Below are 24,403 nucleotides of genomic sequence, written 5' to 3' on the forward strand. Positions count from 1 at the left end.
TCATGAGTGGTTTTAACTGCAAGTCCTGAAGTCCTCGCGGGGATAGCTTTCACTAGCAGACGTTTCTTCAAGCTAACGGCTAATGTTGAGTCAGTCAAGCGCATGAAAACAAGCACACATATTTAAAATAAATGCAAATTAATAATAAATGCATATATGTACACATACATATCATTCCCTATGTGTCTCTAATGGGATTATTAGAGCTTTTTATTTAATAATAATAATAATACATTAAACTTATATAGCGCTTCTCAAGACAGTCAAAGACACTTTCCACTAATCAGATGACAATAACAGTAAGGCGAGTGAGCAGGAAGCCCGGGTGGCGGGGGCTGGTGTCAGCGACGCTGTCGACTGCGGTGGAATGCAGAAAAGTCACGCCGGCAGGCGAGAGCCTAGCTGGACGTAAGGGGACGCGGAAGGATGTTTGGTCGGTTGAGCTCGCTTGCACGCATGTTCACGAGTCACAACCGAAGCCGGTCGTTCGAGGGCTTGCTGAGCGAGTGATAGGTAGGTGATAATTTAGCTTAAGTTTATTTTTTTATTTTTTAGTTATTTAGGTTTAAATCTCTCCTCCTTTCCTAGTTTACGTGACATACATACGTGACGCATCGTCCTTTGGTGAACGTGTTGCGTGAACGTGAACCTCAGGGACGGATCATTCACTGAATGAGAAAGCACTTGAATGGTTTTGTGAAAAGGAACTCAACGATTCCTTGAACGAATCTTTTGAACGAATCTTTTTAAAGAACTGCTTCGAATGATTCAGTACACTCAAAAGAACCGCCGTGCCCATCACTACTGTTCTCTGCTATTTGGGAAAGGTCTTGGAAAGAGCTTAAGAGTTCGGTGGCCACAAATATGCCAACTATTGAGGGCCACTGGTCTGGGGGAAAACCTCAAAAGAAAACCTGCCCATCCTCTCAAGAAAAATCTAGTTTTTTTTGGTCAAAATCTGTAGCCTGGTGATCTGATATTGACAAAAGCATTATGTCGTTGGTAGAGGTTATCTATCACTCAGTGTACACCAGTGTAAGAGTATGATGAGTGGTTAGTTGCTCTTGTACAATGCCTATTTTGGATTATTCCTTTGTTGCAAGATGATGTTGTCTGAAGATGCTTTGTTCACCACAGCCTTGTTAGTTGCTTGTGTCAAGCTCCATGCAAATAACTGTGTGCACCTGACTCATGCCCCATACATTTTTCATGCCACCTAAACAGCACACCGTCACTCCCCCAGCGACCGCACTGTATTGTTCACCTTGTACTTTGACCCCTGCCCACCGCGCTGCTCCAGCCTCTATCGGTGGGATCGATGGCATCGATTGTCCCGGAGGTTAATGGCGTCAAGGTGAGTGGGATGCACTTCAATCATGGGAGATCTTAAATATTTTATCAGTGCGAGCCAAAAGGTTTCCAAGATGGAGTCGGCGATGACAGGGGAGGGAGGTGCGTCGTGCATCCCGCACTGCATGCTAACAATGGGCCGCCGTTTTCAATTCGGTGGCTCGCTCGGGAGACGAGTGCAGCGGAAAGAAGAGTCTAAATATAGGTTATTTTTAGGTTTGAGGATAATGCATGTGGATGTACAAAATTTGCTGACACAATACAAATAAGAACAATATGGCACAAGGAATGATTTGAAAGTATAATCTTTTTGTCGGTCAAATAGATGACGTGTGTTGATTGTCAATGATAGTGAAACCCTGAGTCCAAAACAGTTCATTTCTGAATGATGATTGAACAGCCGGTCCGTCAATCGGTCAGTTAGTAAGTTTGATAGTTAGTCAATTGGTCAGCTGGTCAGGTATACTCAGTCAATAGGATTGTTGGTCAGTTCGTTATTCAGTTAGTTCAGTTGGGTAGTTGGTCAGTTACTTACATTGCGTTTGTGTGTCGGTCCACTATTATGTCATTTGGGTGGTCTGTTAAATCAGTTAGTTGGATTGTTGACTGGTCGGCCGCTCATTCGATTAGTTAATTTGTGGGTTGACACGTTAGTTAGTTAATTTAGTGAAACTTGTGAAGCAGCCTTTGTGTGTCTTGTTTGGACAGAAGATCTTTGATTTAGGATATGTTCTTCGGGTGGTAATAAACAGACTTAATCACATCTTTTTGGTGAATTTTATAAGGGTAGAACTACTTACCCCTTTGAAAATTCTTTCCAATGATGCAGTTTGTTTGTTCCACTGTGCTGTACACTGGGGCCAGGGTAGTGAGAGCACCGCTACCAGCTGTGGGGCGGCTGTGGCTCAGTAGGTAGAGCAGTTTTCCAGTGACCTAACTGGTTCAAATCCCGGCTATGACTGTCCGCATGTCGAAGTGTCCTTGGGCAAGACACTGAATGAACCCTAATTTGGTCCCAGTCGCCTGTTGGTGTGTGTGTGTTGTGTGTGTGTGTGTGAGTGGGTGAATGTGAGTCTTTGTAAAGCACTTTGGGCACTGTGATGGTGTAGATGAAAGGACTATATAAGTGCAGTCCATTTACCAGGGAGTCTTAGTTGATTCATTCCTGCTAAATGCAGAAAAAAACCCTGGGATGATCAGTCTTACATCGTTAGGTAGTTAGTTGTTTGGTTCATTAACTGGTCAGTTACTTGGTCACTCAGTTAGTAAGTTTCTAGTTAGATTGGTCAATCAGTCAATTGGTTGGGTGGTTGTTGAGCTAGTTGATTTTTGTGTTGGTTTGCCAGCCCGTTAGTTAGTCAGTCTGTTGATCTGTTTGTTGGTTAGCCGGTCGGGGAGTTGTTTCTGTGGTTTGTTAGTTATTCAGTTAGTTAGCTTGGCCATACAAAAGTACAGTTCATGATTATTCACACTATTTTGCAATGTATTCACGAGCAAAACAAATCCATTTACGTATTTAAAAGCATAGTCCCAAACAAAACATGCATAAATTATTACTACTTTATTTTAATGATAGTTTGTTTTCCTATATAATCGTCTTTAAAGGTATCTGGGCTTTTTAACTTTGGACATATGTCTATGCTATAAACACGGTTGGGAGAGTTCCTTAATATACAGTAGATAGATTTGCCAGCTAACCTTTACACAAGACTGTATTTGTTATAATGACTCAAATGAAATTGAGAGACAAATTAAAGCAGGAAATCTTTGCAGTTAGCGTATAGCACCCCAACACATTTACCTCCTTCCCGGACTTCACAAGGTAGGTGCGGGCGAGCTAGCTAGCTCACCAGCAGTCCAGATCCATTGACAGCTCACACTTGTCTTTTAAAATTAATAATTAGTGGCGTCAATATAGCTACATGGTGGCCACTTCACTGGCCAGACACAACGGCATACTGGCCTGTCTGTGACGCGCAAATGTAAGCGACGATCCTGTGGATAACACTATGTGACTGTCCTATCTGTAAGAAGCAGTTAATTATGTTTTAGCAGACAGCCAATCATAGTGGAGCGGGTCGCTTTTAACTCAAATTTAATTCAAAACAACAATGAAGACGGCTCTCTCGGGTAGCGTACAGGAGGAGAGATTGCAGTGCAAAAAAGGCGACTTTCAACCATTAAAACGTGCACTCGCGCAAGTGGGACGAGACAACATTTTTAATGGCACAAGCTGAAAAAAGACCAATTCGGTCGCAGTCTCGAGCCCTGAGTGTAGTGGGTTGGTCAGCTGGTTAAGCAGTGGTTCAGCCACTCAGTTGGCTGTTTGCTCAGTTAGTTAGTTCGGTGGTTGGTCAGTTAAGTTACAATTCCATTGTATTGTACACTGGAGCCACAATCATGAGAGTGCAGCAACCAGTAGGTAGCCTACATGTTGTTTACTAACTAACCAACCAACCAAGTGACTTTAAAGCTGTTGGGTTTTTTTTAAGCCGGAAAAATGCTTATTATCCCTGCAACTCATGAATATTTCAACACCCTCACCAACTCTCCGACAGGAAGTCGTACCTTAGCTCATTTTTACACTTTCCCTTCCTGCAGGAAATGAAAGTCAGCCACGCTGGTATGTTTTTAATACAAAACCCAGAAGGAGACCACTTGCTAGTCTTCAATCGTCGTTGGGAGTCATTACAGAGGCCCATCCGTGATTGCCAAATTGCATTGATAAAAGAGGACATTTGCATGAGCTCTTGTATGCTGCTTTTACATTTCACACTGACTCCCATTGTATCCGGGGCTCTTTTGTTCACGGCAATAACAAGGAAACAGTGATTCTTTCAAGAAGTGACTGCTGCATGATTCGTCTCTCACCCACCCACAACCCTCGCAGGTAATGAAATAGGGGCTACAAAAATGTAACATACTTTCAGCCTACAACTTTCAATTGAAAATGCTTTTTGTATTGTGCTTGTTTTTCAGCTGTCAATGATGCTGTGAAGAGTAAACAGATACAGATTATTCATTCCTGTTTGTAAGGCCCAGAGCATCTCTTTTCATGCGTGTGTGTGTGTGTGTGCGTGTGTGTGTGTGTGTGCGTGCGTGCATGCGTGTGTACAGTGCCATGAAAAAGTATTTGCCCCCTTCTCAAATTATTATTTTTCCGCATAGTTTCCCCACTTTAATATTTAAGATAATCGAGAAAAGATTACCCAAGAAAAACTCTAAATGGTGATGTTATTTATCAAAGGAAAAAATATGTGGAGCTACCTGGCACTGTGTGGAAAAAACCTGAACTCAAGCCTTTTCTTTCTGTGGCGATATATTGGGCCACTCCTCTTTACAGAATTGTTTTAATCCAGAAACGCTGGAGGGTTTTGGAGTATGAGGTCTTTTTAAGGTCATGCCACAGCATTTCTTTCAGATTCAACTTGCTGGTGTGTTTTGGATCGTTGTCCTGCTGCAGAACCCAAGTGCACTTGAGTTTGAGATAAAGAACTGATGGCCGAACATCAGCATTTTCTGGTAAAGAGCAGAATTCATGGTTCCGTCAATCACAGCAAGTCGTCCAGGTCCTGAATTAGTAAAGCACCACCAAACCATCACACTACCACCACCATGTCTAACTTTTGAAATGCTGTGTTACATTTACGGCAGATATAACACCTTCTAACACCATCTTCTTTCATCTTGTCAATCAATAGAATATTCTCACAAAAGTCTTAAGATTATTTTCTTTTCTTTTGCAGAAAACGAGCCTTTATATTCTTTTTGGTCAGCAGTGATTTTTGCCTTGGAACTCTGCCATAGATGCCATTTTTGCCCAGTCTTTTCCTTATTGTTGAACAGTAACCTTAAGTAAGGCAAGGGAGGCCTGCAGTTCTGAGATGTTGTCTTGGGTTCCTTTGTGATCTGGACGTAACCAGGTTTGAGTGTGGTCAGTGAAAATGAACTCGGCTTTCCAAAATGGTGATTAGCCCCTATTAATTCAATGATTTTTAACAAGGGGTGCAATTACTTTTTTTACAGAGGGCTAGGTTGCTTTTAATATTTTCCATCCATTCATTTCCTGAACCGCTTATCCTGGTTAGGGTCGCGGGCATGCCAGAGCCTATCCCAGCTGACTACGGGTGAAAGACTGACTACACCCTGAACTGACGAGTCAGTCACAGGGCAACACGGACAACCATTCGCACTCACATTCACACCGCCACTGAGTGGGAACTGAACCCACGCTGCCTGCACTAGAGTCACGTGAGTGTACCACTACATCGTCAGTGACTTCTTTTAATTTTTTTCCCCCTTAATAAATAAAATTATCATTTAAAAATGATTTTATGTTTACTTTGGTTATCTTTGTTTGAAATGTCTATTTGTTTGATGATTTAAACAAAGTAGGGGGAAACTATGCAAAAAATAATAATAATTTAAGATCCGTTGTCAGGTTAGTTAGTCGGTTGGGCAGTCATCAGCTTGGTTGGTTGGTTAGTGAGTCAGATAGTACGTTGATTATTCAATTCACTTGGCGATCTGTTGGGTGGCTGGTCAGTGAGTTAGTTGGACTTTGTTGGTCTGTCACTTTGGTCGTTGGGTGATCTGTCAGTATGATCTGTCAGTATGAATCAAAAAGCCAAGAAGTGACTGATGATCACTAAAATTGCTTCTGACTTTTGACTCTGTATTGTTGTTTTCTCCTAGTGAAGTCGTAGTTGTAAGAGGAAGGCCTCCCGTTGACTCGTAGCAGCATCAGCATCACCAGATAAAAACAACAACGAAAACAACAACAGCTTTGGATTGGAATCGGCCCGCGTTTCGACCTTAAGCGTCTCCTCCCTGCAAGAGGTCTGACCTTTTCCCATAAATCACAGCCACACGTCGATCCCCGAGCACCATTCGCGTTCACGCTCCCTTGTCTTATCTAAAGGTCCGCTTGACGCATCAGGCCGAAGCGCTTGTTGGCTTGTTTGTCGAGTGCTAATGCAGTCGGACTGAATGAGTCTGTGGAGATCCAGTACCAGGTTACATGAGAGCTGGTTAGTGGAATGTCAGTCAGTAGAGTGCAGACCTCCGCCTAGGCCAAAGCCAGTCAATTAGCAAGAAACATAACATGTTTTTTTTTTTTCAAATAAACAATAACAAAATACAAAAATTTTGTAAAACTACTCAACATCTGAAGACGCTTGATAGCATTGTAAACAGATTGGGAACAGGATGGTGTTTGCAACCTGAGTAACTGACTGTGCAAGAACTATTGTACTAATCGTTTTTCAACTGATTTTTTTTTTTATTTCATTCTTCTAACAGGCCAATTGTACTCTCATAACTGACTTTATTCTTGGGAAATTATGCTTTTTCCTCATGAAATGATGACTTCATTCTCATATTTTGACATTGCTTATGATAGTACAATTTTATTGTCAATTTTATTTTGTCCCTTTTCTGTCAAATTAAAACTTCAGTCTTGTAAAATTCTAACTTTAACTCATTGCAACTGTAAAATTATGTTTCATAAAATACACCTTTTTCTTGTAAAATTCTGAATTAATTCTTGTAAAATTACGACATAAATTTTGCCCAATTGGAATGCTAATCTTGTAACGACGATTATATGCTTATAAAATGATCTATTTTGTCTTGTAAAATTTACTTCGTCTTATGACAACTTTTTTCTTTAAAAACAAATTCATTTTTTAATAAAATTATTACATAATTCTCATAACATATAGACTTTATTTTCAAAATTATGACTTTAGTCTTTGTTAAACGCACGCAACTACATGCAGACACGCACGCACGCACACACGCTGTATCCACCATGTATCGAGCTAAAGTAACTGTGGGTTAACACAGCCATGGAGCATTTTGCAAAGCTTCTAATGGGTCTAAGTGCTTTGTGGAGGAGATTAATGTGGGAATCTATTTTCCACGATAGGCTATGTTTACTTTCTCCACCGCTACATTGCACTCGTCTCCATCTGCAGTTAGTTTTCCTATTGATTTCCCCCCAGTCCTCTTTTATCAGTCAGTCTTTGATAAGACAACATGTGTCGCCTTTACAAGAAGCTGAATGATAATATTAATGGATGGACATTCCCATTACGAGGAAGACGGCGGTGTTCATGCTGATTTGTTTGCGGGGCCGGGGGGGGGTTGGCGTCAACGGAAGTAGGATAGGAAGTGAGGAAGAAGCCTCCTCGCATCGACTCAATTCAGCTCGCATCTTATTGCTCCGGCAAGGAGCAATTTATCATCATTCAGGGAAATCGTCAGCAGCCCCAACTCAGACCAGTGCCTTGAGAATAGATAGCTAACTAACGACTAACCAACTTGCCATCTAGCTACGTAACCAGCCATTTAGTGAACTTGCCAACTATTTTGCTGAATAACATAAACTATGGACGTAACCATCCATCCATTTTCTGGGCCGCTTCTCCTCACTAGGGTCGCGGGCGTGCTGGAGCCTATCCCAGCTGTTGTCGGGCAGGAGGCGGTGTACACCCTGAACTGGTTGCCATCCAATCGCAGGGCACATACAAACATACAACCATTCGCACTCACAGTCACACCTACGGGCAATTTAGAGTTGCCAATTAACCTACCAAGCATGTTTTTGGGATGTGGAAGGAAACCGGAGTGCCCGGAGAAAACCCACGCAGGCACGGGGAGAACATGCAAACTCCACACAGGCGGGGCTGGGGATTGAACCCCGCCCCTCAGAACTGTGAGGCAGACGCTCTAACCGGTCGTCCAGCGGCACTTTCATGAAGTAATGGAGATCTGTACAATCTGTTCAATCAAAGTCAATACTTTTCTTACAGGAGTGAACTACATTGTATATGACATTTCATCACTGTGTGAGGCGACGTTCTATTAAACTGAACACGCACGCGCGCACACGCACGCGCACACACACAAACAAGCAATCGTGATTGCGAATTGGCATCGATTTAGTGTTGAAGCAGACGTTACAAGAAGAGGATTGCACATACTGTCTGCGCTTATCAAACATGTAGAACACTCACTAAAGCACATCCACATCAACAAAGGCCCTAAAAGCTTGTTGATTCCCATAGGTGGCAGTACAAGCATCACTGCAAGTTTTATTTTTATTTTTATCATTATTATTATTATTTTTATCCCCCATCGCATCTCCATTTGCTGGATCTGGTAGGTCACTGACACTCCCACCCCAACGCAAACGAACTGTCACACTTAAAAAAGGGGAGAGGTCTTCAATCTGCACCTTTATCAGGACTGCACCAAAACGACACAATGTACACAACCCCTCTACTGGAACTTACTTAATTATTTACCTATTTAAGAAATGACTGGCTAAAAATAGCCACCTAGTCAGTTAACTAACTGGCTGTCTGACTGACCAGCCACATTGCCAACTATCTAACTGGCTGGTGGCTGACTGAATGTACTTACTAACTAACTGATTGCCTGACTACCTAACTGTGTAGCCTACTAACTAGTCGACTCGACTTAGTTAAACCAGTAAAAACTAAAAGGTTATTAACAAAAGTAACAAGGAGAACGGAAGAGAAGAAATTAAAAAGCCGCTGCAGGGTGGTAGAAATTGGAGTAAAAACAAAAACATGGTGAACCATCAAATACTCGGCGAGCAATTAAAAGTCTACAACAATGCTGTGAGAATTTCTAGAAATGTGTATTTCTCCAAAATGATCGCAGACCACTAAAATAACTACAACATTGTATTTTCTGCTATTAATAACCTTTTAAATCCCAGTTTTAGTAGCTTCCCCTTAACCCCAACAAGCTCTTTGTGAGGACTTTGCATACCACTTTAGAGGAAAGATTGACATTATCAGATGTAATATTTTATTCGGATTTTAGAGGTAATCTTGATTACAACAAACAAATGGTGTTAGTTCTGCTGGTTTCGATACGGTACTGCTTTCGATACGGTACACCACAACATTCTTTTAAAGAGACCAAAATATCTGGTCCGCCTTTCTGGTGCTGCACACAAATGGTTTTTATCCTAACTCATTGAGAGAATTTTATGGTAACTTTAGAGTTTACTGTTTCCAGTGTTTCCTCAGAGGGAGCCCTCTCCACCGGGGGATCCATCCTGGTAGCCTGTGGCCGCGGCCTATTGTCCAGTCCTGGTGCCGATGGCTCCCTGAGACGATGTTTCCTCGCCTGGATGCTCTGCATTCAGCCTCAGGTTATTAGGTCATTATGATATTAACCTGTATGTGTGTGTGTGTCTGTGGACAAACGGCGGGCGGGTATGATTTATTTTTATATTCCAATTTATGGATGTACAGCGCTTTGTGTTGCAATTTTTTCTTGTATGAAAAGTGCTGACAAATTAAAAAAAAAAAAATCAAGGTAAATTACCGTGTGGTTGTAGAATCCAACTTTTTCAGACATGTTTCACTGTCCAATGGACGTGTACATTTTGTACAAAAAGCATCTACATCTTTTCTTAGATTTTTGGACGAGTAAGAACAGAACTTGAGACCCATGCGGGCAGTGGGATTTTGAGTGAGGCAGACGGATGACAGGAATCAGAGGGAACATGTCTGCGTTCAGTGAGGAGAGAGGAGGAAAAGAGAGCAGAGGAGAGAGTTTTGTGCGCCTGTGTGTGTTTGTGTGTGTGTGTGTGGGGGTTTTTTTTGTTCTTTTTTTGGGTGCCGTGTCCTGTCGTCTAGGTGCGCTCGGGCAGCCCGAGATTAATGGATAGAGCAGTGTATCGCACATAACATCAATTCTGTCCTGCTTTTTCTTTCATTCCCAGTCTTACTCCCTCATCACTCTCCACCTATTGCCACCCCCTCTCTCCCGCCCCACCGCCACCCTCTCTCCTCCCTCCCTTTTCCCGGTCCCTGGCTGGTACCTCTCCTCTCAAAAGCATCTCAGATGCTGCTCGAGTGCGGTCGCAGATCGCTATCGCCGTGACAGGAGCTTCCCGGTCCAACTGCATCGTTAGTCGGAAGTGGGAGGGGTGGGAGGGGGGGGGGGTAGAGAAACTGAACTGGACCCCGGTGTTCTGTGGAGGACCACAAGGTGGAGCTGGACAGATGGACGGAGCTCGGGAGGGGGTTTACTGCGTGGTTGACCTGAAGGAGCTGAGCAGTTGCCCCGGAGAGGAGCTGCCTCATGCGACCGGTGAGCCTCCTGCACTGTGGTTCCTTTGCCTTGTCGTTTCTTCATCCTGCTCCTCCACCTGCGTCCTGCAAATGCAGTACAGTATGTCGTCCACCTGTGTCCAGATACTCTCGTCGCAGTTAAGCATCCCTGTTGATTTATCGTTTTCCCATCTGTTTGTTTTTGCGCTGGCAGCAGATTGCTTTCTAGTCCTTCAAAACACATCGCATGAAGTGTATACCTGTGTGGGTGTGTCCAAGAGAAAGAGGATACAGGTGGATACCCCAGAGAGTAAAAACAAAGTTAGGGAAACACAGTTAACAAGTAGGTTGAGGGTGGTTAATACATTGTGGCATATTATAAAAGGGGAGTTGCAAATGGGTGGAACATTTCTGGTAGATATCCCAGCTACCTCACATTTGTTGCCTCATCCTCTATCCATTCTCATAAACATACTTTTAAAGGAAGGAAAAAAAATACAGTGGTCTGAACCTCATCGAAGAAAACTGAATTGAGACTATCTGAGCACTTAAGGCCACCATACTCATGTTGGGCACTGCAGAAAGTCCTAGTCGGTGTATTTAACAAGCTAGTTTACATTTGTGGCATGGCACACTGCCTGCATTAAGTAGTAGTGTAGGGTTTCGCCATGTGGTTGGAGTAAAAAAAGGGAAAGAGGGGCCTTGTCATTTTGGCTGGTCTGGTATTTGCTTGAGTGGTTGCGAAAATGTTGTTTGGTACGCTCGTTTACTTGTGTTTGTATGCTGCGCCTCCTGTCTGTGTGGATGGAGTCAATGGTCCTCATTCACAAATAAATGCGTAAAAATGTTCTTACTCTGCCCACAAGTTGAGCGTATACGCAAACTCAGTCGGATTCATGACACGTGCGTGCCGCCCAATTTTCTTCTCACTGAATCAGAATTTATACTAAATGACGTGTGTTCCCGTGAGCTGCAATCTGCATAAACCACATCCCTATTTCTCGATAAAAGAGCATTTGTTTGACGCATCTAAACCAATGCGATGTTTAAAGTTGCGAGAGATGGCCCCATAACTTTCGGAATTTTTGTCTTATTTTGAAAAGGTTGGTGTAATCGGAAGGCTTGCTAAAAATACAGACACTGATCATATATAATAACGATGTTAATTATTTTCAATTAATTCCAAAGTTAAATTAAAGAGTGTGGCACAAAACATGCATATATAAAAACTATCCATCCATCCATTTTCTGAGCCGCTTCTCCTCACTAGGGTCACGGGCGTGCTGGAGCCTATCCCAGCTATCATTGGGCAGGAGGTGGGGTACACCCTGAACTGGTAGCCAGCCAATCGCAGGGCACATACAAACAAACAACCATTCGCACTCACAGTCACACCTACGGGCAATTTAGAGTCTCCAATGAATCCATGTTTTTGGGATGTGGGAGGAAACTGGAGTGCCCAAAGAAAACCCACGCAGGCACGGGGAGAATGTACAAACTCCACACAGGCGGGGCCGGGGTTTGAACCCGGGTCCTCAGAAATGTGAGGCTGACGCTCTAACCAGTCGTCCACCGTGCTGGCGTTAAAATACATAATAAGTTAAAAATATAACACAGCGATAAGGCATTTGTAGTTGAGGAATTTCATGAAATTAGCGTTATAAGCGACAGAAAATATGAGCCATCATGCAGGTCGGAGTTTCGTCATAAGCAACCGTGCCAGCAGTGGGTCCAAAATCAATGCAAAACAATCAGCTGGATTGGACCATCAGAGCGTCCCCACTGAGCAACCTCACCCCGTTGTTTGTCTCCTCTGGTCCTACCAAGGAAGACGCACACGGCCGCTTGGGCTCGGACCTCCGCTCTTTAGCGGAACCGAGTCGGCCAGCGGCGCACCTTGCCGGCAGTTTTTTTGTTTGTTTTTGTTTTGGTGGGGACGAGGGAAGCTAGGGAAGTTCCTACAGAGGTTCCTGCGGTGGGAAAGCCCCTAATAACAACCCCTTGTATGAACAATATGACCACAATAATTCCTGAACTGTCATGTCTCGCTCACAACTCCCATGTCCACCATTAATATATGACCACTATACAGTGTCACACTTCACTTTATACTGCCATGTAGGATTTACCAGGGCTCATAAATTCTCAAATTAATGTCTTAAAAAATATATATTTTGAAAAAAGTTCTAATGTATTCAGTTGTAATTTTGTGAACTGTATTAAAACCAGCTGCATTGTTTGCTTAAAATCTGGGTTAGTCCCTTGAATTAAGTAGAGTAATTTGAAGCATGATTTGAATATTTCTAATTCTGTTTAGTCTACTATTCCCCCCCACACTTTTAAGTTGTTTGCAAACACCAGTGGCTGCAGATGGAATTTTTCAATAGCTAGTAAATATGACGAATAAATATTGCATCGATGTTTTTGTGAATTAATAGTGTTCTGCTACTTTGTCTTGAATCAAATTTGGTGCATTTTAAGAATTTGTGTTCTTGTACGGTATATAGCCTGAGTATATCAGTTCTTATTTCATACATCGCCCAATATATTGGTTATCAGCCAATTTATCAGATATCAGGCCATGTATTTGATGGCGGCTTTGCTCCTCCAATATCGGTATTGGCCCCACAAATTCCATATCGGTCGGGCTCTTGTACTGACCTACCTAACCTAGTAACTATGTATGCTATGTAAACCAACTAGCTTACTTACTGTAAATCGACAAAGTAGTAGGAGTACTGCTAAATGTCCTTTCTACAACCCCAATTCCAATGAAGTTGGGACGTTGTGTTAAACATAAATAAAAACAGAATACAATGCGTGAGAAAATAGTCGAACAGTTTAAGGACAATGTCCCTCAATGTACAATTGCAAGGAATTTATGGATTTCATCATCTACAGTCCATAATATCATCAAAAGGTTCAGAGAATCTGGAGCAATCACTGCATGTAAGCGGCAAGGCCGAAATCCAACATCGAATGCCCGTGACCTTTGATCCCTCAGGCGGCACAGCATCAAAAACCGACATCAATGTGTAAAGGATATCACCACATGGGCTCAGGAACACTTCAGAAAACCAATGTCAGTAAATACAGTTCGGCGCGACATCCGTAAGTGCAACTTAAATCTCTAATATGCAAAGCAAAAGGCATTTATCAACAACACCCAGAAACGCCGCTGGCTTCTCTGGGCCCGAGCTCATCTAAGATGGACTGATGCAAAGTGGAAAAGTGTTCTGTGGGCCGACGAGTCCACATTTCAAATTGTTTTTGGAAATTGTGGACGTTGTGTCCTTCAGGACAAAGAGGAAAAGAACCATCCGGACTGTTATGGACGCAAAGTTCAAAAGCCAGCCCCTGTGATGGTATGGGGCTGTGTTAGTGCCAATGGCATGGGTAACTTACACATCTGTGAAGGCACCATTAATGCTGAAAGGTACATACAGGTTTTGGAGAAACATATCCTGCCATACAAGCAACGTCTTTTTCATGTACGCCTCTGCTTATTTCAGCTAGACAATGCTAAAACACGTGTTACAACAGCGTGGATTCGTAGTGAAAGAGTGCGGGTACTAGACTGGCCTGCTTGGAGTCCAGACCTGTCTCCCATTGAAAATGTGTGGCGCATTATGAAGCGTAAAATACGACAACGGAGACCCTGGACTGTTGAACAGCTGAAGGTACCTAACTTGTTATTTTGTGTAATAGTGCTATCACCTAGACTGACTGACTGGCGTAATACTGCTCGCTATTTAGTTGGGTACAAAACTAGTATATTCTGCTTTACACAATACTGCTAACTAAATGTATCATACTCCTATCTTCCTAAATTACTAACTTACTTTTAGCTAGTTAACTGTTGTATTTGCACAATGCTACCTTGTTAGTTATCTCATGAACGACACTGTTGTTTTTGTATAATACTGTTACCTACCGAACCAACTAGGAGAGTGAATACAGCTCTCAAACTAGTGTACCACTGCATTGGTATGCGAACCCAATGCCGCTTCATCTTCCCAAAGGAGAGTAAAAGCTCTTACATCTTTTGTCTTAATCCATACACGCACGTTTAAATCTATACACGCAAACACATTTGCATTTACGCACTCCAACCCCATGTTGAACCCTACATATACGGAAGCTTGCGTTCACTTCGTCACATTTGTGGATGATGTGACGGGTGTGGAAGTGGAGCGGTCACCCCGCTGCGCTCTACCTTCGTTTTTGTTTACCCGAGCAGAGCAAAGGAAAGCGCGTAATTAGCATGTTGCGCACGAGAGCTGGACTTGACAGGCCCACATTATCGGTGGCAAGGTGACATAGTTTACCTCCTTCTCCTCTCCTCCGTGGTGACAGCCCAGGAAAGCGGGTGATGCTCGCTACTTTGAAACGTGGAACGGAACCCAATAGCAATTGTACACACCTCCTACCATGTCGTTACGCTAATCTAATGGAGGCTATTCATAGCAGGGTAAGCTTGAGGTTTGCCACTTTGTTGTCTTTGTTGTTTTCAATCACTCGCTAACTAACGGTCAGTTTTGTGTTGTACGGCTAACTGACTGACTGACTGACTTAGCTATTTATGTGGTATTTACACATTATTAGTTAGTTACTGTATCTAACAAACCAGGGAATCGGTAGTATTAGTACTATCGCGCAAACTATGCTGAATTCTGAAGTTTTTTGCCGCTTTCTTACTTTTATAATTGTCTTGTCTGTTCATATGTTTATATGTTCAAATAAGGCCGGCACTGTGACCAAGTGGTTCGCCCAGCTGCCTCACAGTTCTGAGGTTTGTGGATTCTGGCCTTCCTGTGTGGTGTTTGCATTTTCTCCCCCGTGGCTGTATCGGTTGTGTCTGCGTTCTCCGGTTTCCTCCCACATTCCGAAAACATGCATGCTAGGTTAATTGTAGACTGTAAATTGTTCATAGGTGGAAATGGAATGTGAGTGTGAATGGTTGTTTGTCCAAATGTGCTCTGCGATTGGTTGACTTTGAGCAAGAGGCGGGCTAAACCCTGGAGTGGTCGCCAGCCAATCGCAGGGTACATATAGACCAGTAGTGTCCAAACAACGACCCGGGAGCCACTTGCAGCCTGCCGTCTATTTTTTTAGTTGCCCTCGGCATATGCCGATAATAACATTTGACACGGCCCGCAACACGATTTAAAAATCAACTACTCGTAATAAGTTGGTTTTGTATAGAGCTTCGATATGCAAAGAAACTATTTACAACTAAAATAGTAACACAATTTCTCTTCTTAATGGTGAATAAGCATAATTCGGTTTCAGAAGCAAAAATGCTCCGTGCCAAGGTCCGATTTGCGACCATATAACATTAAATATCGTCCCTTTAAAAATGGTCATCTTATCGCGGATTGATTTTGTTGTGGTTCCAAATGTCGAGATGTGAGTCGGCTGCTGTGCAGTCCAGGTCTAAATCTATTCGAGCGGGATACAGGACTGATGAATGAACTGAACAATAGTTGATATTATTTTTCTTTACTTCTGATTACAAAACAAACTGTCCATTAATTTGTTTGTCTGTAATATTATGAGGTGATTATACATGGTTTCACATGAGTCTTAATGGCTCTGAAAGGGAAACCATAACTACATTGTAGCGCGCAACAAAAATTAGTTTGACGCCGCTGGTTTAAAGTAATACGACGTTTGCATTTCTAACTGTTTAACTGTCGTGTAAGTATATAATACTGGTCGGTAATGATGTAACTCTGTTCTTTTTTCAAAATATTGCTTGTTTGTTGTGCGACAAGTAGACTGTCAAATTTGTATAATATGACAAGCTAAATAACTAACACCTAGTTAGCTGTCATGTTTAAATAATACTGCTAGATAATTATCTAACGATCTGTATATTTACATAATACTGAGTTTATTGGCTAACTGTTTTTTTTTTTTTGCAACTACATACTGAATGACTGACAGACAATGTTATTTTTGTGCTATAGCGCTAGCTAATCATTTTGTAGTGCTCGCTAGTCATTTTGTGCAACACTGTTACCTACCAAACATTACACGCGAAAAAGACAGCAGCTGGCGGGGTTGTGGGCTCGCTTCACGTGGTTTAAATAATCCACAATTTTGTGGGATTTGTGCTCGCTGGCGGATTAAACGAGACAGGAGGCGTCTCACGTGGCAGTGTTTGTGATCTGGTGAAAACCAGAGCGACGGCCGGCAACATCAAACCACCGCGGTGAGCCAGCCACACGCACGTACGCTCTCACACACACTTGAATTATTAATAACATCTCCAAATCCAAAGTAAATAGAATTGGGAATACAAACAGGGCTTGTTGCGCGGCTGGAGCTCTTCCATGTAATATGTATTCATGAAGTGGGGAAGGGAGGCTATAGCCACATTGAGGGCTTTATCAAAGCTCTTTGGAAATTGCTTGTTGTTCTTATTGAGCCTGCAGTACTGTATATGCAACTAGGTGATTTTTTGTTTTTGTTTTGTTTTTTTGTGGAGTCAGGAATATTCAGGATTTCTGAGTGAGCCCACGCAGCTTCCACACAATAATGCCACGTTATACGCGAAATAGCGAAAAACCATGAGTAATTGCCTGTATTAATAGATTACACTGTAATTATACCACAAACTACAATCTTAAAACACTTTCATCATTTCAAACTCATTTTACAACATTAACCTTAAAAATAAATGGCTTACAAATGATTTGATTTTGGAAAAAATGCACTGGAAGTGTGCACGTACATGCACAAGTGTTGAAAACTCCCTTTGTAACTTCCCCTAACAACCCAGGCTAAACTTAGCTCTTGCACCACATTTAAAGCTTGTCTCTCAGTTGAGATGTATCACTTCAACATAATTTCTTTACACTTTCCTATTCATAAAGGGGCTTTTTGCGGCATCCTGTGGGATTTTAGGACATTTCAGGAAGAGCGCAGAAAATGTGAATAGTTTTTTTATTTTTTCCAATGAATCATTGGGGATAGGTTCCACAGAAAACAATGTGAAGATGCGAGGGATTATTATAACAGAAAAAAGTGCCTTTTTCATTGTTGTGTTCTTTTTTGGGGGGTTAAGAAGCAGGATTAGACAAAGGGATTTCTCAGTTTGCAGTTTATTACTAGTGAGTAGAATGAATGTAAAAAAAAAAAAAGGAACAATGTGATTATAACCGTAGAACAGAAAATGGAACTTTACTCCAACTACCGGCGTCACTGTCCTGGCTGCTCAGTACACTGCGGCGGAAGCGACAATAGTACTAATAAAAGAAGAATGGAATACACACCACCAAGTCGGCTGTGTTGTGTGTTAATGTGAAGAGAGAGAGACCTACCTTCCAGACTACTGTAAAAAAAATAAAATAAATAAAAGTTGCTTAGATTTAAGCAACACTACTGTAAATCCCCCAAAAGTTGTGCGGGTTAAAATACAGTAAGACAAACATCAATTCCTAAAAAGGTGTTCAGGTTAAAATAAGACTACTATAAATCTATAGTAGTCTATCCCCAAAGTTGCGCTGGTTAAAGTAAGACTACCACAAATCCTCAAAAAATTGGCATTTTAAAATATAACTATGGCATTTCCCTAAATGTTGCCCAGGTAAAAATGAGACCACTGCATATACCCTCAATCTTTTCATAGGATAAAATAAGACTAGCGTAAGTCATCCACAAAACTGTGTTTCGCAGGTTAAAGTAAAACTTTACTTAAAAGTAAAACTATCACAAATTCCTCAAATCTTGTGCAGGTTAAACTCAGACTACCATAAATCTCCAAATAATGTCCAGGTTAAAAAAAAAAAAAAGAGGCTGCATACCATTAATCCCCACAAAACTGGCATGTGAAAGTACCAGCACTTTAAATCCCTCAAAAGTTGCACTGATTAAAATAAGACAACCGCAAAATCTGTCAAAAGTTACGCTGGTTAAAATAAGACAAAACTACGAATAAAAGTAGAACGGAATATACACCACCAAGTCAGCTGGGTTCCGTGTTAATGAGAAGCGACTCACCTCCCGTCATCCCCACAGACTTCCACTGATTATCTCCCATGAGCTAAAGGCCATAGCGCCAAGTGGGCTCCCACTGAATGGAAAGAAGGGTAAATGATCGCCTGCTACGTCTCGCGATAGTTGTCATGGGCCAAGACAGCCACCCGATTTTTCACACATCCTAATGAATTACCCTGACTTGTGTGCTGCAGCTTCCCACCCCCCAACAACGCCTATGGTGCCACCTGCAGACGGGGCTTGATAGATTTTGCTTTTATTCCTCCAGCCCCGATGAAGAGTGCACTGCAGCAGGCGATGCACACCTCATTTGCTTTTGGGGCCCCCGCGGGAGTCGCATCCGCATGTCGCCTGCCGCCTCGCCGGGCTCATTAGCATATTCATAATGCCAGCGGATATCGATTGTGAGCGGCGCACCTGTGCCACTTGTCTCCCCACACGTCCACGCCGCATTTAGCTTTGTGATTGTCTCTGATCTGTAACGGATTTAATTATTGTAATTAGGCATCCTGGAATTGCCTTGGTCTAGTTGATTCCTAGCATTGAGTGTTATTGTGTAGGGGTAAAATTAAGTCACAGTGGCTATGGTTACAATAAGACTAGCGTAAATCCCTCAAAAAAGTTGTGCAGGTGAAAATAAAATTACTGTAAATCCCTAAAAAAAAAAGCTGTGAAGGTTCGAACAAGATGACTGTAAATCCCCCAAAAGTAGTGCAGTTAAAAACTCGACTAAAATAAATCTCCCCCAAAAGTTGCACTGGTTAATAAAAAGACTACTGTAAATCCCTCAGAAATGTGCAGGTAAAAAAGACAGCCATAAAAGATCCAAAGGTTGCCCAGGTTAGAATAAGACAACTGCAAGTCTCCCACAGATTGCGCTGATTACAATAAGAATAACGTAAAGAAAATAACAAATGTTTCCCAGGTCATAAGTACTGTAAGTAAGTAAGTAAGACTATTGCAAATCCCCCAAAATGGTGCAGGTGAAAATAATACTACCGTTAATTGCTGACTGTTGCACAGGTTAAAATAAAACTCCCATAAATCTCAGAAAAATTGCCAAGGTTAAAAACAAGACCACTGTAAATCCTTAGAAAGTTAAAAATAAGGCGATCATATATCATTAAAAAATTCCACAGATAAAAAAAATAAAATGCTACCGTAAATTTCTCAATCATTTACATGGTTAAAACAAGACTAATGTGAATCCCTTAAAAGTTGCATATGTAAGACTACCATAAATCTCCCAAAGCCGCAAAGGTTAAAGTAAGACTCCTTCAAATCTCCCAAACGCTCTACTCAGATGTCCGTAAATTCCTCAAAAGTTGCACTCGTTAAAATAAGACTATCTGAAATCACCCTAAATGACACGGTGTAAAATAAGATAAAATAAATTAATCCCCAAAATTGACAGGTTAAACTAAAACTACATACAGTAAATTCCTCAAAGGGTGCATTCAAATAAGACTGACTGATTGACTGACAGTGAACCAAGTTGCGATGGCTAACATTTTGCATGTTTGTAAAGCAATTCCCTTCATTTTGTGTCTGCAGTATTTTGAGACGACAGAAACATGTCCTTACAGATAGCGTAGTAGTAGTGTATAAAGCCTCCCAAAAACGCCACAAATGATAGATGTTGCCATTCTTTGTAGATTATGCAAATACGCTGCAATCTTGGAGAGTGTCAGCTCAAGACTTTCTAGTTATCCATTGTCCTTCAGGGCTCCTGCTGTGATGATGGCTGCAGGACCGACGACTCATCCGTCACCGGCGCTGTATCTCATTCATCACGTTCACATTCGGGGACGCAAACCGACAGAGGAAACATCTGCACTGGACAGAAAATGCCAACGAATCCTCTTACAGGACGGGCTCGGACACAGTCGGCCTCAGCATGGCTCATGAGCTCCACTAATGGACTGTGGCGAATTGAATTCTTACCAAAATACAGTACGGGCAGGCCAAGCAATTTTGGATAACACAAATTTTATGCAATATACGTATAGACACCCTTTCAAAAGGTATTGGAAAAGTAAGGCCAATTGCTTTATTTTGCTGTCCATTTGGGTTTGACATCATAAGATGAATGTGACACTACACATAAATAGTACAGCTTTCATTTCCAAGGATTTATTCTACATCTAGGATGGATTAACAGATTTAATTTAGGTGCACCCATTTTTCATGTGAGCAAATGTATTGGAACGTGTATAGCACCGAATGTCGACGCTCAGTTTCGGATTTGGCTTCTGCCTGCAAAGACTGCGTTTGTACTGAAGGGGTAAGCTACATGAAAAGCTCTGTATGGGTGGAAACACTGGGTGAAAATGGAAAATCAATCAGCAACATTGGCCACAGCTAATACAGCCATCTGGAATCCCCTGAAGAAGAAAGAAAGCACTGGTGTACTAAGTAACAGACGTCAAACGGATAGACCAAGGAAACCAAGCAGCTGTTTATGACAAGAAACATTTTGAAACATGTAAAGAAAGACCCTAAAACAACGGTTAGTGACATCAGTAACAGCCTTCAGAGGGGAGGAGTGCAGGCCATGAGCAAGAACAGAAGTACAGGATGAACTCAGACGTCTCTTGTCTGCTGATTTAAATTATTTAACACAAGGAGTTCATCAGGGGAAACAACTGGCCGAGTAGCCAAGTCAATCACCGGACTTAAACCATACAGAGCATGCATTTTGCCTGCTAAAGAGCAGATAGAAAGGAGTAACCTCTACCAAAACAACAACCTCCAGGAGGGTAAAGGTCATGAACATGAACAAAAGTACAGAATGAACTCTGTCTAAGGAAAAAAAATTGTCTGCTAATTTAAAGAACTACTGTATGCAAACGAATTGATTGGGAGATCATTCATCATAAAGCAAGCTAATGTCCCTAAACACACGACTGTCAAAAGAAAAAAGGAGCGCATCAGTTGGAACAAGTGGACAATTTTAGATGGGCCAAGTCAATCTCCGTAAAGAACAGTACCCTAGTTGTTATCACATCTGCCTCACAGTTTTGAGGTTTGGGGCTAGAATCTCAGCCATTCCAGTGGGGAGTTTCCATCTTCTTTCCGTCTTCCTCCCAAATTTAAAAAACGTGCATGCAAGGTTTATGAATTACACTTAATTGTCCATAGATGTAAATGTGAGTGTACACGTTTGTCTATATGTGCCCTGCGATTGGCTGTCGACTATTCCAGAGTGTACCCAGCTTCTCTCGCGTAAAGTCAGCTGGGAAATGCTCCAGGTCACCCGTGATCCTAATGAGGACACAAGCTATAGAAAATGAATGTCAAGAAGTAAATCTACAGATTTAAACCCGATGGAGAATGCATTTTATCAACCACATCCAGAGGGGGTTGTGTGAGTGAAGGTCATAAACAAAAGTACAGATGCTACGCAAGAAGATGCTCTCATTAGCATGAAGAATAGGAAGGACAGCCCGGAATTTTCTGAAAAGTACAGTGACAAGCCTCAACTGACAGACTAACTGGTATATTTTGATTCAAAACCAAAGTATATAATGTCTCGCCTCATGCTTTATAGGGTGACGGTGGTCGTTTAAAAAACTATATACGGTCATAGAGAGCCACATTACATCCCACCAGACAACCTTCTATATTTTCTACGTGCAACGCAGACGTGCACAAAGGCACTCAGCTACACAGACAGGCCAATTATCTACCACAATAAACTCTCTTTCTGTCGACTCTTGGCTTTCCAGTTCTTGGGGAAGTGGCGTGTGCTGCCGTTGTCACATCCTCACCAGTGCTGATGAAACTTTGATAAGCTTCGATGACATGTCGAGCTGTGGCAGCAGAGAGCCCTTCAAGCTCGGAGGACTAATACGCTGCCAAATGTCAGGCCCACAGGACGAACTGTCACTTGAAACTCAAATGTTTTTGGGGGGGATTTTTTTTTTTACTACAGTTCCCCATGATAAACAGTGTATAGTGAACATTCGCCTATTCATGGTTCACTTTTCACGAATTTAGCCATTATTATTATTATTTTTTAATGGAAACTATGATCAGCTATTAGCTGAAAAACTCACCTGTTTGTGTTACCCGTGCTCTTTCTGTAATGGCCTAAGATGCCACAAGATACCGCCAAAGCCCTGGCTAACGGGGAAAGTAGTAATTGGTGTCAAGGGAGTACGCTGGAGTCATACATCTCGATCGTTCTAAGCTGTTTGTATGTCGGGGAGGAGCTGAGTTTAGGCCTTATTTTTAGAGGAAGTTAAAGAGAGTCTGGCGCTTGTGTTTTTTTTTCCTCTGCTGAGTGGCTATTGAAAATCGCAAGCTAACAAATGATGGAGGCGCTCGTTATAGCATGAGAGTTATTTTTACGGGTTGCGAAGGCGACATACACGCCAGCGTCCTCACACTTCTGGTGCAATTATACATTTTTTTTAAAAACCAAATCATCTGTAAGCCATTTATTTATTTTTAAGGGTAATGTTGATAGACAAGTTTGAAATGTTATGCAAGTATTTTGGGATAATACTTTGTTGTATAGTTTAATATATTCATATAGAAAATTACAGAATAAACATTTAGAGGGGTTGTCAATTCATTCCAGCTGCCAAGACTCAATTCCTATCTCTCGCCAATAGCGAGGGTTTACTACAGAGGTTTGGTGTATTTGTTTTTGTTCATATGTTTACTGTATGTTTAAATAACCAAAACCAATAACCTTTTCGAGTTTTATTCCTCGCAAGGAAGATGCAAGATTGCATAGAACAGACACGGAATGCAGTAAAGAACAAAAATCTTCTGTTCAGATTTTGATTGATTGATAAACAATAAAATAGCTTCCAGCATTTTACTCTTGACAGTCAGGCACCCAATAGAAATTCACATCCAAACAATCCATTTTGAGCCCTGACTGAATTTGGAAAAACCTGGTCGACACCAATTATTCTCTAGCATAATTAAATGTCAAGAATAGTTTTTCCAAGTTATTCGCTTCTTCTTTAACCAAAGCCTTTGTTTCCCTCTCAGGTGTTGCTTGTGCCCCCAAAATGCCTCAGGTGGAGTTCAGCCTCGGTAAGCAAGCACCTTTTTCTCCTGTCGTATTCTAGGTTTATTCACATGTAACCGAAGAATGAGCGGGCCTTTTTTTTCTTTGATCAGCTTTATGACCATATGGAGTTACAGTATTTGTTTTGTCATCTGTTTTATATGCAGTACCTGATTCAAATGTCCAAAATCTCCAGGATGAGTTCATCATTGAATGGTTACTACCAGATTGGAACTATTTTCGAGTATTGTTTTTTTTTTTGTTTGTTCTTTTTTTTGTTTACTTGTGATAGACATGCCGAACAAATGTCATTTTGCTTAAAGTGGCTCTGACCTTGTGAAGCTGACATATTAGGGTTTTGTGTTTTACAGCGAGTCATCAAACTTCACTACTATGCTCCACCCACACGCAATGACAAAAACTCAAATTCATCGTAATTTAGTATTGCCCATATGTGGTTAAAATATGGCAGCAATTGGAAAATTTCTCTAGGTCAAGTTCATTTTTGATGGACGCTCAAGAAATGGTCAGATTGACTCTAACATGGGTGCTTGAAACCAAAATGGCTAACTGCCTCTGTCTTTTGCGTTCTTGAAACTTTTTTGTGGGTCTAACATGAGAGACGTGTCTACCAAATCGCTTGTGGCGAAATGAAACTTGCTTCGGTGGCTGAATTTTCCCAAAACTCTCTGAGGCACGCTACCAAGCCAATTTTTAGTGATCGCACCCACAATGACGACTGAACATATTAGTATTTATTCATTTATTTTTACCAGATGAACATCCCTGCAACAATTGTTGCGTTTCACTCAAATGCTGGTTTATTTGGCCAAAGAATAACGGCAAAGAAACAAAGCAATTTCTAATTTGGTGGCGTTACATCCTGGCAGCCCTTTTATCTTCCCTCGACCATTAAAGCACCATG

At 41.7% G+C, this 24,403-nt stretch overlaps 1 protein-coding gene across 14 annotated transcripts in view; it reads left to right on the plus strand.

Moving 5' to 3' along the window:
* Positions 1-351: 351 nt before the first annotated feature.
* inpp4b (inositol polyphosphate-4-phosphatase type II B) overlaps positions 352-24,403 on the plus strand; it is a 172,717-nt gene continuing 148,665 nt past the window's right edge. For 3 of the 14 annotated variants that reach the window (XM_061678740.1, XM_061678743.1, XM_061678738.1), the window contains exons 1-2: positions 10,280-10,488; positions 23,460-23,504. In XM_061678740.1, coding sequence (XP_061534724.1) covers positions 10,401-10,488; positions 23,460-23,504 — 133 coding nt within the window. In that variant the 5' untranslated portion in view covers positions 10,280-10,400. Of the gene's footprint in view, positions 514-1,224; positions 1,355-3,951; positions 4,241-4,329; positions 4,382-5,438; positions 5,602-6,220; positions 6,381-10,278; positions 10,489-23,459; positions 23,505-24,403 lie in introns of those variants that run through there. The other 11 variants (XM_061678745.1, XM_061678746.1, XM_061678751.1 and 8 more) reach the window with 8 other exon arrangements.

This window comes from Phycodurus eques, chromosome 6 (assembly GCF_024500275.1).
Source record: "Phycodurus eques isolate BA_2022a chromosome 6, UOR_Pequ_1.1, whole genome shotgun sequence".
Lineage (NCBI taxonomy): Eukaryota > Metazoa > Chordata > Actinopteri > Syngnathiformes > Syngnathidae > Phycodurus > Phycodurus eques.